Raw genomic sequence first — 16,417 nt, 5'->3', positions numbered from 1 at the left:
AAACAAGTTATGGAAACAAAATTTTGCACATACCTCAAAGAAGTCCTCTAGTATCTCTGGAAGGTTTGGTAGCTAATGTTACACCTTCAGATACTGTGCTTTCTGTCACGTGTCCAGGAGAATCTTCTTCACTGTCATTACTGTCACTTTCACTTAGTTCAGGAATTAGTTCATCACCTGAGTCTTCATTGAATAGGATGTCAGAAATTTCATCAACACTTATATTGTCCCTAAGCGCCTTGGTTACACTTCAGAACGTGACTATACACACACACTTGTGCAATCATAAACCAACTACGCAGCTAGCTTGGCCAGCACTAGCCTTTGTTCAGAAACGGAATAAAAAAGTTCATTGGAAAAGAAAATCTTCTGATGAGCAGAAGTAGGTAGAAGCATTCATAGGGGTATTACCCTCATTTCTGTCGCACATTTTTGTGATAAAAAATAAACCACAGCTGCGTAGGAATGGCTACGATTCTAGTTAACTCAGATACGAGCGTGAATGTGTTAATAGGATGCAGCGAGGAGGACCACAATAGCAATATGTTCTTCTTTTACAGGTGAACGATACCAGGAACTTCTGGACCAACCTGCCGTACCAGATATGTAACGACGATCAGGTGGCTGCCAGTCCAGCCAAGGATGACAGCTGCTGGAATGGAGAGAAGAAAGCAAGGTGGGTGTAATGTCGTACCATTTGTTATTGAGGTCACCAATTCATCATCATCACTCGTTTCCCTCGTTCAGCTCCTGCCGGGTTGAGATGTTTATGGCACCTTTCCATCTCCCTCTATCGAACCTTAACCATGTTCCAATCGAGGTTTCTTCTACTCGTAATTATACCAAGTGGGTAAAATAAAACTAGTCAGAAAAATATTTACAATAGGATGTCAATGATGGCCATTTCCAGCATCTTTATTTACAATCCCGTTAATATGTTCTTTTGATAATGTTGAGAGATTTAAAAAAAAAAAAAAAATTCGCTTTTACGTCCAAAAATCCAAGAATAGTAAATAAAAATAGTCTGGGAAATATTTATGCAAAATTGACCCTTGTTAATGAAAAGGAGAACTGCCCATTGAGATTTTGTTGCATTTCTCTGGGACGTTCTAGTTCCACACTATACCTCTCACACACTGGTAAAACTCTTTGGCTTGTTGGATTATCTTTCCAATTTCTTCATTTATTTTCCCATCTTCTGCAAGTATACTCCCCAAATATTTGAAGCTTTTCACAACTTCTAATTGTCTTTTATTTACTTCATTATTCCCTCTTCCTTCCCTATTATCTCTCATCATCACTACCATCTTACCCTTCTTCTCACTCATTTTCATTCCATATTCTTCTGTCTCCCAATTCCATACAGTAAATTGTCTTGTACTTTCATTTCATCTACTCCCGATATTGCTATGTCATCTGCAAAGAATAAGGCCTTTGTCTCTATGCTTCTCTCTTTTTTTGTACACTCTTGTAGATTTCATGTTTGTATGTGTAATGCTTTAAATAATAATAATAATAATAATAATAATAATAATAATAATAATAATAATAATAATAATAATAATAATAATAATAATCACACTGAGCTCGATAGCTGCAGTCGCTTAAGTGCGGTCAGTATCCAGTATTCGGGAGATAGTAGGTTCGAACCTCACTGTCGGCAGCCCTGAAAATGGTTTTCCGTGGTTTCCCATTTTCACACCAGGCAAATGCTGGGGCTGTACCTTAATTAAGGCCACGGCCGCTTCCTTCCCACTCCTAGCCCTTTCCTGTCCCATCGTCGCCGTAAGACCTATCTGTGTCGGTGCGACGTAAAACAACTAGCAAAAAAAAAAAAATCATCATCATCATCATCATCATCATCGTAGGACCCTTCCAGCGTGCTGGGTAGGATGATGTTGAACAAGCCTTTATCATTGTTGTCTCTCCAGAAATGCCTTCTCTCTCACCACTGACTCCCAATTCCCTCCTCTTCTCACCAAATCGTCTCTCAGTTGGTGTAGCCATCTCTTCCTACGTCTTCCCACTGGCCTTCTTCCTTCAACCCTTCTTTCTAGAGTGTTCTGGAGCACGATATTTGGTACACTCCAATATAATTTCTAGCATGAATTTGTAACTGATGTATTCAGTAATCTGAATCATTTTAATATGTTTTTGTCCTTGTCCATTTTTCTTAATCTTACAATTGTTTGGCTGAAGATGTCTACAAGATAGATCAAACATGTGCCAATACTTTTAAATGTTAATTAAATGAATTAAAAAAATTAGTATTGTAAAGGTGGAACATTTGACTATCCTTTTTGATAAAGTCTTTAACTTCTCTTCTGTCGAGTCCACTTCAAGTTCCATTCTGATGTCATCGTTCCTTACATGGTCCTTGCATGTTTTTTTTGTGGGGTAGTTCATAGAAACTCCATTTTACATGCTTGCAATTTACTAACTTCTCTCTCTCTTTCAGTGTACATGTTCCCAGACTGTGAGAATGGGCACTAAGTTTGACTTATACAGAGTCATCTTGGTTCTCATGGGCACTTTGTTATCCCAAAGTAGATGCCTTACGAGGTTGTAGTAGTTGGAACTGCTCTCTGTTTACTATTTCTTTCTTTATCTGTAATTCTCCTGCTGGAAATCATACCCCCAACGTATCTGAATACTTGTACACGCTAAATGCTTTCACCTTCAAGCTTTATGTGGCAGCCAGTATCTTTCCTACTCATTTTCAGTGCAACAGTTTTTGTTGTGCTAACTTTCATCTGATACTGTTTGAAATTTGCTACCCATTTATCCAGACTAGTTTGTAACTCTTCCTCTGTTTCTCCCCAGTTGGGTACATCGTCACCTAACACCAGTGTGTGTAGTTCCCCATTGTAGGTCATTATCAATCAATACTGATCTGCATTTAGGGCAGTCACCCAGGTGGCAGATTCCCTATCTGTTGCTTTCCTAGCCTTTTCCTAAATGATTTCAAAGAAATTGGAAATTTATTGAACATCTCCCTTGGTAAGTTATTCCAATCCCTAACTCCCCTTCCTATAAATGAATATTTGCCCCAGTTTGTCCTCTTGAAATCCAACTTTATCTTCATATTGTGATCTTTCCTACTTTTATAAACACCATTCAAACTTATTCCTCTACTAATGTCATTCCACGCCATCTCTCCGCTGACAGCTCGGAACATACCACTTACATGTAACTAATCTCATTATTAGACCCGTATTGAACTATGCTATGATATACTAACAATTTGTTGGTTATTTTGATCCACCTTTTCAATACAAATTACAGTTTGTGTTGCTAAGTTGTAATGTTACAACGCTAATTTACCGGGACATGTTTCGCTTTTATTCACAAGCATCATCAGCCTATACAATTGCCTCAAGGTTTGTCATATTTGGGTTGTTGTTACAAATTTCATTACATTGAATGTAAATCTAATTTCAGTGATAACAATATTTAAAACAAGAATAATATACACATTAAAAATTATGACAATATGATTTGCAATGTTAAAATGGATTAACTCTTAATTCTAAAACACATTGACGTCCAAAACAGTTTTTACAATTTAAAAATTTGGCTAAAAATTGTTTGCAATGTTAAAATAAAATTGATTCAACTATAATTTGGCATTAAAATTTGAGTCATAAATATAAATATTGGATGTTAATATATAGGAGCCATAGTTTCTGAAGTGCGTTGGTTTCTAGAATACAGTAACATTTCAGTATTGAGAATTTTAGTTAAAAATTGTGTTCTCTAAATAATGTTATTTAAAAAGACTGTAATTTTGCATTATGCGTGATTAGTCATGATGATAATCTAGAATTGAAGTCTTGAGTTCGTTGGAAAATGGCTTCTAGATTTGATGAGGCTTGCTGCTGCAGTTTGGCAATTTGATCAGAGGAAATACTGACATATTTAATTCTTGTTTGTAGCGACCAGACTCTCCGTTGGAAGTTGATTGTTTTGATGTAAGTTATGGTTAAAAGGGGGCTTGTGAATAAAAGTGAAACATGTCCCGGTAAATTAGTGTTGTAACATTACAACTTAGCAACACAAACTGTAATTTGTATTGAAAAGGTGGATCAAAATAACCAACAAATTGTTAGTATAACATACCACGTAGTCGAGCAGCTCTTCTTCTTTCTCTCAATTCTTCCCAATCCAAACATTGCAACATTTTTGTAACGATACTCTTTTGTTGGAAATCACCCAGAACAAATCGAGCTGCTTTTCTTTGGATTTTTTCCAGTTCTTGAATTAGGTAATCCTGGTGAGGGTCCCATACACTGGAACCATACTCTAGTTGGGGTCTTACCAGAGACTTATATGCACTCTCCTTTACATCCTTACTACAACCCCTAAACACCCTCATAACCATGTGCGGAGATCTATACCCTTTATTTACAATCCCATTTATGTGATTACCCCAATGAAGATCTTTCCTTATATTAACACCTAGATACTTACAATGATCCCCAAAAGGAACTTTCACCCCATCAACGCAGTAATTAAAACTGAGAGGACTTTTCCTATTTTTGAATCTCACAACCTGACTTTTAACCCCGTTTATCAACATACCATTGCCTGCTGTCCAACTCGCAACATTTTCGAGGTCACGTTGCAGTTGCTCACAATCTTGTAACTTATTTATCACTCTATAGAGAATAACATCATCCGCAAAAAGCCTTACCTCCGATTCCACTCCTTTACTCTTATCATTGATATATATAAGAAAACATAAAGGTCCGATAATACTGCCTTGAGGAATTCCCCTCTTAATTATTAATTATTCTCTGAGATCTATTTTCTAGAAATATAGCAACCTATTCAGTCACTCTTTTGTCTAGTCCAATTGCACTCATTTTTGCCAGTAGTCTCCCATGATCCACCCTATCAAATACTTTAGACAGGTCAATCATGATACATCTTGTTCGCTTTTCAGGTTTTTAAGAATACTATCCATGGCAGTAATGAATAGTAATAGTAAGAGTGCACTCCCTTGTTGGACACCCTGTGTGGTGTTAAACCATTTGGAATAGCCATCCCCAACATGCACACAGCTGCTACAGTTGTGGTACAGCATGTAGACTTTACTTATGAGATATTCAGGCACTCCCAGTTCTCTGAGGCACTTCAAAATGACTGGTCTTGGCACCCTGTCGTATACCTTTTCTAGGTCTAAAAATACTACATTTAGGTCTTTACCTCTCCCCCAGTGCTGTTTCATTATCATCCTTAGGGTGAAGATCAGGTCTGTTGTTCTTCTACTGGTTCTAAATCTATACTGTTCTTCCAGTACAGGTGCTATCGCTGCTCGCAATCTAGTTTCAGTAATCTTTTTTCCATTATTTTCAGACCACGGGAGAGAAGTGTGGTACCCGTGTAGTTGGCACACTTTCTTCTGCATCCTTTTTTTTTTTTTTAATAAAGGGATAATAGTACCTTTTGTTCAGTCCTCTGGAACCCTAATTTTCACAAAGTTCTGTATAGCCACTGCACACCAGGTATACCTTGTTCTTTGATCATGTCAGCAGTAACTTCATTGATCCCAGCTGACTCACTACTTTTCATCGTATTTAGAGCACTTTCCACCTCAGACCAAGTAATTGGAACATCATCTGTCCTCGGCCTTTTTTCCCCATCTTTAAATACATCAGTGAATCATGCAGTGACCTTTTTTTGTTTGTTTATTTTCTTCCTGCCTTCAAATTTATTACTCAAAGGCTCAACTGAAACATGGAGGAACTTTGACGTATTATTTCTTGTATTGTTGTAGGTATCTGCTCCAGATAACAAAAGATGGTTTCACGAACCAGCGAGGCAACCCAGAGGTGAATGTGGATGTGAACCGGGAGAGTAGTTTGCTCAACGAACAAGTGTTCTTGTTGCGAACTCTCACAAGTCAACTGAAGAACGCCTACATTGGACGCGATGTCGAATGGATAGACAATGGTAAGTACGTGTATTCTAATAGGATTGAATATTTCATCACTGCTGATCTTGCTTGTGATCAGGAAAGGATCTTCATGAACCTCTGTTGGGAAACGGAGTAAACCAGGTGGTGAACAGTGTAGAGTAAGTTATGAATTTAGCCCTGTTAATATTTGCTTTACAGTTGAAGTAAAGGGAAATGAAAAACTACCAGATGAGCACTTTTTAAATTTTTTTATGTAGAAAGAGCATTAATCAGGTAATATATTTCATTTTGTTCCACACTGAAGAGCAATATAATGTAAAACATAAAACAAAAGCTACAGGTTTCCACCTGTTTAGTACTCATTTATTGTAACCTAAAAAAAAGTTAGCGGGAGCATCCGGGATAGTGGGTTCGAAAGCCACTGTCGGCAGCCCTGAAGATGGTTTTCCATGGTTTCCCATTTTCACACCAGGCAAATGCTGGAGCTGTACTTTAATTAAGGCCACTGCCGCTTCCTTCCCATTCCTAGGCTTTTCCCCTCCCATCGTCGCCATAAGACTTATCTGTGTCAGTGCGACATAAAGAAAAGAATAGCAATAAAAGTTACATATATTTGAAAGTAGTTTTGGTCTTGCTAGAGACCATCATCAGTGAAAATGATAAAATTAAGGCAAGACACAAATTATAATAGATAAAATTTATGAAATAAGTGTGTGTTGTTGACATTCAGTGCAAAACAAATAAAGAGTTGAATGATATACACTTATCATGATCACACTTGTTTTTAGCTGAACTGAATTCAGAAAGATACTCCAAGTGCTAGTATTTAAAATGTTTGACCTGGTTTTTCAGGAGGTGCATTCTTCAAATTGGAAGAAAACTTTGAGAACTTACACTAGAACAGGTGTGATTGTGATGAGTGTTTTATCATTCAACTCTTTACTTCTCTTTCACTTCGAAGTAGCTGCCTCTGTGGATCAGCGGTAGAGTGTCGGCCTCCGGATCCCAAGATAGCAGGTTCAAACCCAGCAGAGGTAGTCGGATTTTTGAAGGGCGGAAAAAAGTCCATTAGACACTCCATGTCGTACGATGTCGGCATGTAAAAGATCTCTGGTAACACATTTGGTGTTTACCCGACAAAATTCATTAAATCTCAGCCATAGACGCCCAAGAGAGTTTCGGTTTACTCGGTCTGCCATCTAGTGGGGGCCTAGAGTAAAACGGAACGTCGAAATTGACGAGCAGACAGCCAGATGGCGTCAAATTGAAATGTCTGCACACGGTAGCTGAGGCCATACGATTAAAAAAAAAACAAAAAACTTATTTCATAAATTTTATCTATTATAATTTATGTCTTGCCTTAATTTTATCATTTTGACTGATGATGGTCTCTAGCAAGACCAAAACTACTTTCAAATATATGTAACTATTTTAGGTTACAATAAATAGTATTGAATGGGTGGAAACCTATTAGCTCTTGTTTTATGAAAGAGCATTATTGAAGAAAAATGTCCGACTCATTGGCTGAACGGTCAGCGTACTTGGCTTTCGGTTCACAGAGTCTCGGGTTAGATTCCCGGCCGGGTCGGGGATTTTAACCTTAATTGGTTAATTCCAATGGCACGGGGGCTGGGTGTATGTGTTGCCTTCATCATCATTTCATCCTCATCCCGATGCGCAGGTCGCCTACGGGAGTCAAATAGAAAGACCTGCAACTGGCGAGCCGAACCCGTCCTAGGATATCCCGGTACTGAAAGCCATGCGACATTTCATTGAAGAAAATAGCTGTGAATGAAGAGTAACTTGTGTATATTAGAGTGTAAAGAGCACACAGTGCAGTAGAAAGAAAACTAAAACTAATTACCACAGACTTGTGGTTCCTGTGTTTACTGTACTTCTGTTTGTACTATCTAACACCCCTTTAATTTACAAAACAAAGTTTGTCTGCTTCCTGTATATGCGGAGATGGTCATTGTCCTTTTATGTTTGTCCTCATTCTCTTTTCTGTTGCTGTTGCTCCCTGTTCTGATGCTACCGATGTCAACAAAACAGCTTCAAACCAAACATATCAGCTGGTGTCACCGTACATGTGTTCATGTTCCTATCTTTCTGTGTAATTATGACTCAGTATGCCATTATGAACTTCCTTTCTTGTGTTGCAGAGGACTCTTCTTATGGCTCGGGTAGTGGGTCTGGGGATGGAGGTTCCGACGACAGCGACGAGAACATTGAAGGATCCGGAGGCAACGGTGACTATTCCTCTGGACGCGGACAAGGAGGCTCGGGCAAGCACAAGCCTGACAACAACAACATGGACAACAACTTATACATCCACCACGGTCCGAACGGAACAGCTGGGGGTCCCTCGGCCAAGCTTCCTCGCGTGTCCGTCAACCGAGCTCTCGCTACCTACCTGCTGCCCATTGTGGTGATGTGGTTTGGAGGCCTGTTCTCCGAATGGCTGTGATCTTAGATAAATAATAACAACAATATCATATATTTTGGAGTTACACTGTAGTGTCTGTTCGGCCCAACGATGTCCGCATCGAGAGGAACTGATAAGAGACATTTTAACGATGCATCCCCAGTGAATCATCGTGGGCATCAATGGGCTAATGGGATAAGACATCCAGAAGAGGTGCATTTAGTGAATGGTAGTTTTTTTTATCGTTCAACATTTTCTTCGAGTGGTGTTTTGAACAGTTACTGTCAGGTCAAGTGATTTCCCCAGTGTATTGTAGAAAGTTTTCTCATTGCAGTGATGACCTTTAAAACCATTTGATGGTTCAGACTTTGTCCTGTTTGACGTAACTCTGCAGCATATGAGAATTAAGTGTGGAGTTAACATAGGAACATAAAGGGCAATCTCATTATGGGACGAAATTTCATTCATTTTTAAAAATTACGACCCATAGTGAACAGCAATGTGAGTCGACTTTCATAGATTCATACTTCTTTCCTGCTGATAATAAGTGTTGAAGAAAATGGAGCAAAGGTTTTGAGTGATGCAGGTGCGAGTAGGAAGCGCGAACTCGACAGCTCTTCTCCGTTCCGTAAGCATCGGTGTTCAGGCCACCATGTGACAACAAAAATAATTAAATTTCAATAAGGAAAGTTTGAAAATTGCGACCCTGAGAAATTCTGTCTTGCAATTGAAAACAATCTACAAAAATTGTAAGACTGTTCAATTGCCATACCTCATGCAAAACTAAAAGATCCCTTTACCACAGAGCAAGGTTTTTGTTGACAACAACGCCCAAACTCAGGTGTCGGCTGTAACTCGATCTGAGTATATATAACTACTTTCTGCATAAAGGTAACACAGGAACAAAAGAACGACGAGAGCGTCATAATTTGTTCATTAGAGATTTTCAGTCCCTGAAAACGGTTAAGAAATATAGAATTTAAAAAGTAGAAAACAAATCAGTTGTATGTTTTTTGAATAAAACATTTTATCCAGTAAAAGAATATGTAGCACTAGAAATACATTTTTGTTGAGTTCATCTGAACAGAATCATTTCAGATGTCTTTTTCCACAAAACATGGATATGTTGAGTGGTGATGAGATCTATGTTGCAGTCCATGTCAACATAAGCATCAGTCTAGTGGAGGTACCTCGTAACAGAGAGAATTACAATGGTTTTGATGACCAACCTCTTTCCAGACTTGAAGGTTGGTGGATTTTTCTGGATTGGACATTGAAACATTTGTTTTCTAAGTTCTTGTATATAGATTTGATTCTGCTGGGCTTGGGAATAAAGAAGGAGCCTTAGAATTTTGTACAAAGTACTATCACAGTGAGAAGAAATCTGACAATAAATCACATTTGGGATGACCCCTAGGATTTATTCCATTTGCCCCAGATATCCTACAGAATATTCCAAACTTTTCACCACCTGCACTCCATCATGTGTTAAGGAGCAGTTGCTGGTCACAGGACTTGATTATTAAGATGAGGAGCCACTGAATGCTAAGTTACATTTCATCTAGCCACAAATTTCCCGTTTCCACTCAATCTAATCAAATCAAAGCAAACTGTCAAAATTTCCCCTCTACCACTCGCATTTAACAGAATCAAATTGAACAGAATTCTATGTGGGAAATATAAAGCTTGCAATTGAGAGTTGGTGTGAGGAGGCAGAAAATGAAGAGAGTTGGAGAGAAAAAAAAAGAATCCGAGAAGAAATTAACAAGTGAATCAAAAGGAGAGTATTTAACCGTGTTTGAATATTTACTTTTTGATAAGGTTAACAATTAATATAAAATAAGTGGACATAATCCGCCATGAAATTAAATATTCTAACTTCTCTCATTTTTTAGTGTTGCTGTAATACTTGTGGATCTTGGCATACAGAAAATTATATTTCTGAACTAAATGGTGTTCTTTATTCATAAGCTGAATAACTATTATGAAACAAAAACTTCCTGATTGTATGGAAAACAGTCAACTTTCCAGCTGATACACATTTGCTGCCAACTGTCAATACAAAAAATCCCCAGTCGTCAACAAAGTTGCACGATAACTGATAATTTTGTTCTATGGCTCTCTGCCATTTGAAAAACATTAGTGGCAGAGCATCTTCATGGTCTATATTAAAGAAAGATCAGCATTGGCTATAGCAGCTACACAGGGAATTAAAAATCTTGGTCAGTTATTGCCATCTACTGCTCTGAAACTCTTCAAACTCAACATCTTGCCGAAAATAACATATGGAATAGAAGTTATCTGGGATCTCCTCATCAAAAGGGATCTGACAGACATAGAAAGAGTCATAGCAACTTTCTTAAAAATAGAACACTGTTCCTCACCTTCACGGTTGACATACCTGTTAGCTCGAGAGTCAAATTCTGTTGAATTGAAGATATATGCCATGGTTTTGCTACCAAATACAGGGGTTTATGAGAGTTCCCTGAGAAATATGGGTGGATTTCTGTGGCAGTGATGCTATGCTTGAATGATGAAACTGAACTATGCTCTCAGATGTGGATTCCATTACAAGGTATGCATAGTGGAGAAATGTCATTTTATTGACCATCCATGCTTGTGCTAATCATGTGGTAACTACTGTGGTCAATATCACATGCTCGAATGTGCTAAATGATTGCTTTTCATTGACAAAAGTCTATCAAGATCTAATGCCTCGATAGTAGTTCAAACGAAGGGCCATTAGCTGCATTAAATATTCATTATAAACTACATTCTCATAAAGACAAAACCCGTAGCATTTTTGGCAGGAAGTCAATTTGTTTGGCTGAAACATGGCTTTCTGAGTTTAATAAAGGTTTCATTACAGCATTTATGTTTCAAGTTTTACCTTATAAATTGTGTTCAGTTGATTAGAAATTTCTTTCATGTTGTAGTTTTTAAAATTTAAATGTTAAATTTTGGATTTTAAAATCCTAAAAACCATTAACTTAATGGTTCACTAAATATTGCACGACCTGTAGTCAAGCCTTAGCTTTATCAAGTTTACTGCATTGACTGGGGATGACCTTGAAAGTGCTTCACTCAGGGAAAACATCATTTACACCCCTCTTTCACCGGCGGTGAGGCGAAAGGATGTTTTGTCCCATTGATATCGTGTTGTAGGTAGGTTTTATAATTGTTAGAGACAAATACTGATAAATTCCAGCTGTACTCTGAAGACAGGGTAGAGATGTAATCACTCCGTTCCTCCAAGAGACATGGAGGGGCCAGTTACTGGACCTTACTTCAAGACTTGTGAACTGAAACTAAAATGTCAAGTGTTATTTTTCTTGTATATTTTTTTTTTTCTTCTTGTTTATCTGTCTCCTGCAAACTTGGTCTAACCAGATGTAGATTACTCTTTTGTGACATTTGTAATGCCGAAGGTTCACTGCTTCAGTCTAGAACAAGAATATCTTATTGATAGTCCACAACTGATCGCCGTTCCAGTGAATCGATTCACTCGGACACTTGAATGAATCGATACACTGCTTCGAATCATGCACTCAGTAGCCAATACTACCCCAATGAAGGTGAGCTGCATGTATCATTTCAACCACGTACCAGCCCTCCTGCCATTCTTAAATTTCTGGCAGTACCGGGAATCGAACCCGGGCCCCCAAGGACGGCAGCTAATAACACTAACCATTACGCTATGGAGAGGCGGACATTCTTAAATTTACAATACAGAAACATTTTTTCAACAAGTCTTTATTTACAATGGTAAGCTTAAAATATGCAGCCATTACAATGGAAGTACAGCAAATGCAATAAATATGAAAACAGTTGCCACACGGCATTGTCCATAAATTTGTAAACTACCAACATCTGCATAACGATCATCAACAATACAATAGGACTTGTTAATTCGCTCCGCCCATCAGAGAACAGTTTCCAAAGGCACTGCACGAGTCAACTAGTCATCGCCAAATAAGTAATGACTACTAGACGAATAATCTTATCACGCGTGGTTATGATGGAAGTGTTGAATAAAAGTTAAAGATCTTTCTACAGCATATTTGTGTACGGGGGACATGACTTGGCTACCCATCTTCTGTATTACAGAGTCAAATAACTCCTTCCAACTTTCAGTCATATTGGTGTAAGTTTCAAAATTTACTTCCAGGTGAGAGGAATTCAACAGGTAATCCTCCTCCTCCTTTCCCCTTATCTGGCTCCTACAGGGTCGGGGCATTTATGGCAATTCTCCATCTTCCTCTCTCCTTCCACCGTTCGTCTTCCATCTTCTTCTTGCACTCCTCGTTATTGAATCGATCCACCTTGTTCTACACCTCCCTCTCACTCTTTCACTCAAACTTCATCTTCATCATCTCTTCTTTCCTCCTCCATACAACAGGAATACATTACGAGGGGGCTTCAGATATAAATGGAACTTTTTTAAAATTTAAATTCAGTTATGGCAAGATACAAGGCAATTACAATTTATTCTTCCACATACTTTCCTGCTTTGGAAATGCATTTGTCCCAGCATATGGGCAGCTTATTGATGCCCTCATTTTAAACAGAACAGGGTCGTGTCACGAGCCAGTTGCGCACGAAGTCTTTCACACCTGTCATCTTCAAATCATTGCCCTTCTAGAGCTTCTTTAAGCGGTCCGAACAAATGGAAATTGCAAGGCGATAAGTCCGGGCTGTAAGGAGGATCAAGTGTAGTCCAGTGCATTTCCTGTAGCTTGGAGACAGTTTTCAGTCAAAAGGCGAGGGACCCATCTGGAACACACTTTACGGAACTGTAAGTCATTTGTGATGATAGCTTGACCGCTCCCATTACTGATTCTGACTTGTTCTGCAATTTCTGATACTCTCGTACATTGATCATCGTCAGTAATGTCTTTAACCACACAAATATTTTCGTATGTAATGCTAGTCCAAGGACGGCGATCATGTTGCTGATTTTCCACACGTTCTCGTCCTTCCTTGAACTTTTTATGCCAGGCAAACACACGCCTCCTTGACAATGTTTGATCACCGAACTCTGGCAAATTTTCGCCGCTGTAACTCCTTCACGAGCAAGAAATTATATAATTGTGCATTGCGCAGTGGATGGGTGCACCTGTTGCTCCGACATCGTGAGCATTATTCACGAAATGGTGGGAAATATCTAACAGCACGCTCTCCCCACTCCTAACGGTCCCACCTAAGCATAGCAGAAGCGCTGGGCCAGTCCTACCAACTGTTGATGATCAGGAACAAAAGTCCTGTTTATATTTGATCACCCTTTGTAAGTATGAAGTCATTTAGTATCAATAACCTTCAATGGATCATTAAATCTATTGTTTGTTGCGACTGCAAAACACCTGCTTGCAATTGTTTGATCAGGTGGTTGCACATTCCTTGGCATACAGCAAATCAATGTGTGAATAACTGAACCTTGTACTCTTTCCACAGTGTAAAACTATGCGGTAATTGAGAAATGAAATTTGCACGAGATATTTTTCCCGGTCTAGAAAACCAAGAATAACGTCAGAGAGTAATTGTCATGCTGATCACATCTGCAGGCCTTCGGGCTGAGGAGCGGCCGCTTGGTAGGCTGAGGCCCTTCAGGACTGTAGTACCATGGGGTGGAGTTTACAGGATATTTTAAATTGTTAATTTAGTAAGAATCCTGTCTGCCTTTTAGGCAGCTACAGTCTGCAGACATTTCTATTGAAGTCTGAAATCATTTAACCTGAGCCTTTATGGCTCAGGTGGCAGCGCACATGGCGCACATGGCGAGATTGTACCTCACAGGGTGTTGAATGGACATTTCTCATGTCTTCCAAAGTCCTAGTGAGTACTTCTAATGGGTTTGCACCTGCAATGCTGGGATCCAGACCTCATGACTCTACCCCCACCCCATGGTGCAACAGCCCCGAAGGGCCATAGCCTACCAAGCGACCGTTGCTAAAGTGTGGTCGGCACGACGGATCCTCTCGGCAGTTATTCTTGGCTTTCTAGACCGGGGCCACTATCTCACCGCCAGATAGCTCCTCAGTTGTAATCACGTTGGCTGAGTGGACCTCGACCAGCCCCTCAGATCCGGGTAAAAATCAAGACTCTACCACTGATTTTAAAAAAAGTGACATATCCTGGCTCAGGCAGTTTCTTTGCTAGTGTTGGCAGTGACTTGACAACACAAAGTTTACATGAATGATAACTTCTTCTTGAAGTGTCATATCCTCAATGGATGTTGGGCAGTCATCTGGTCCAGGCCTCGCTACTAACAGCTACTCTAAATAAGCCAGTTGATGGTGAATTGGACCACTGGCAGAAGTTTCCCAATCAGGAAATGCATCATCGCTCAGGGCCTCTTCTTCCTTTTACTTTTCCTTGAAGTATGAGTTGTTGGAGGAGGTATTTCTCGTTATGCATAATGTGGCCAAAGTATGAATGATATATTCTTTCCAATATTTATGAAACCTTCAGTATCTTTAATAGTTATTTTCACAACAGCCATGAAAAGCAGGCGAGATGTTTACGTTTGACAGAATTTTGAAACCACCTTAGTGGTTGTTGCATATATTACATACTGTTGTGAATGTACTTATTTTAAGTTAAATATTTTTTTAATAAGAGCCTCCGAGGCTCAGACGGCAGCGCGTCGGCCTCTCACCGCTGGATACCGTGATTCAAATCCTGGCCCCTCCATGTGAGACTTGTGCTGGACAAAGTGGAGGCGGGACAGGTTTTTCTTTGGGTACTCCGGTTTTCCCTGTCATCTTTCATTCCAGCAACACTCTCCATTCTCATTTCATAGCATCTATCAGTCATTAATAAATCACTTTGGGAGTGGCGACCCCATCGTACTAATAGCCTATATATTATTCATTCATTCATTCATTCATTACATCCCTGACCCGGTCAATGACTGGAAAACAGGTTGTAGGTTTTCATTTTTTTAATAAATCATCTTCACTCATGAGGGGAAACATGTTTTTCTTCTCTTTCTGATATGTTACAATAGTGATAAGTCCACCTGGTAGGCACAATCGTTAAGGGGTCAAGTCTTGATGGTCTGATGTGGTTAGTGGTTTCATGTCCCATTGGTGGAAAAGAAAAAAAAAAAAAAAAGCGATCAGAATGTTGGCTGGCAGAGTAGATTGTTCACTAGATTGTTCTTGAACCCAGGCAAACTTCTCAGCATTTCTCATATGGAGTGACAACACATGGCACTGTTGATGGTGATTCGTTTGGTTTGTTGGATGAAGATTTTAAGCCTTGATGTTATTCAACATGAGTAAATAGGCTATATGCAGACAATAGGTTTCAATCTCATTCCATCTTTATCATCATCATCACACTACACAACACTATCATCACAATGGACGAGGAAACACATACACTTGCATAATGACCTTAGTCTCTGAGGCAAGGAGCAACTAAAGATGGTGCGCACAGATAAACAAACTGCTCATCATCACAACTAATGGATCGTAACCAAGTGCCTGGGCATTAGAACACACACGCTGGTGACAAAGAGTTTACTGGGTACATAATACACAAGTTAATAACTAATTTCCCCAATTTTTGGGTGAACTAATCTTTTATTATGATACCTCTAAATTAAGATGAGGGGGTGGTCGACAAATAGTGACATCTGTATAACCTATGATATGAGAGGTTATTGTTTCATAAAAAAAATTATACCCATGGATTGAAGAGGTAATATACAGGGACATTATTTTATCTGTTAAGGAGATTGTCGTTCGCGTGGTTGCCTGCTCTGCGAGGCTGTCCCCCGCCCAGCACTGAGTGATAGTGTGTTTTCACACAGGATTTCCTGTTCTTTATGAGGTATTATGTATAAGCACACTCATATAATGAAAATGGCATTGGAACAGCACACTTGAGCACTTGATTAAACTGATAAAGCTCTCAGCAGACTATATAGGAGAACACGTGGCGTCGACAAGCGCATTAAGGCAGAGTGCGTGACGGGAGACAGGGTCGCAACGCAGGTGACCGGGCGAGCTACAATCCCCTTAACAGATAAAAGAATGCCCGTATAGGTGGAAAAAATACTTCTGAAA

General features: G+C 39.2%; 1 protein-coding gene across 1 annotated transcript in view; it reads left to right on the top strand.

Annotated features, from left to right (window-relative positions):
* dlp (dally-like) overlaps positions 1-10,296 on the top strand; it is a 455,986-nt gene extending 445,690 nt beyond the window's left edge. The window contains exons 8-10 of the mRNA XM_067157659.2: positions 561-676; positions 5,780-5,955; positions 8,083-10,296. Of these exons, the coding sequence (XP_067013760.1) occupies positions 561-676; positions 5,780-5,955; positions 8,083-8,387 (597 nt within the window). The 3' untranslated portion in view covers positions 8,388-10,296. The remainder of the gene's footprint in view (positions 1-560; positions 677-5,779; positions 5,956-8,082) is intronic.
* The last annotated feature ends 6,121 nt before the right edge of the window (positions 10,297-16,417 follow it).

The sequence above is a fragment of the Anabrus simplex genome, chromosome 14 (assembly GCF_040414725.1).
Source record: "Anabrus simplex isolate iqAnaSimp1 chromosome 14, ASM4041472v1, whole genome shotgun sequence".
In the NCBI taxonomy this organism is placed as follows: Eukaryota; Metazoa; Arthropoda; class Insecta; order Orthoptera; family Tettigoniidae; genus Anabrus; species Anabrus simplex.
This window is presented reverse-complemented; position numbering and strand designations above follow the sequence as displayed.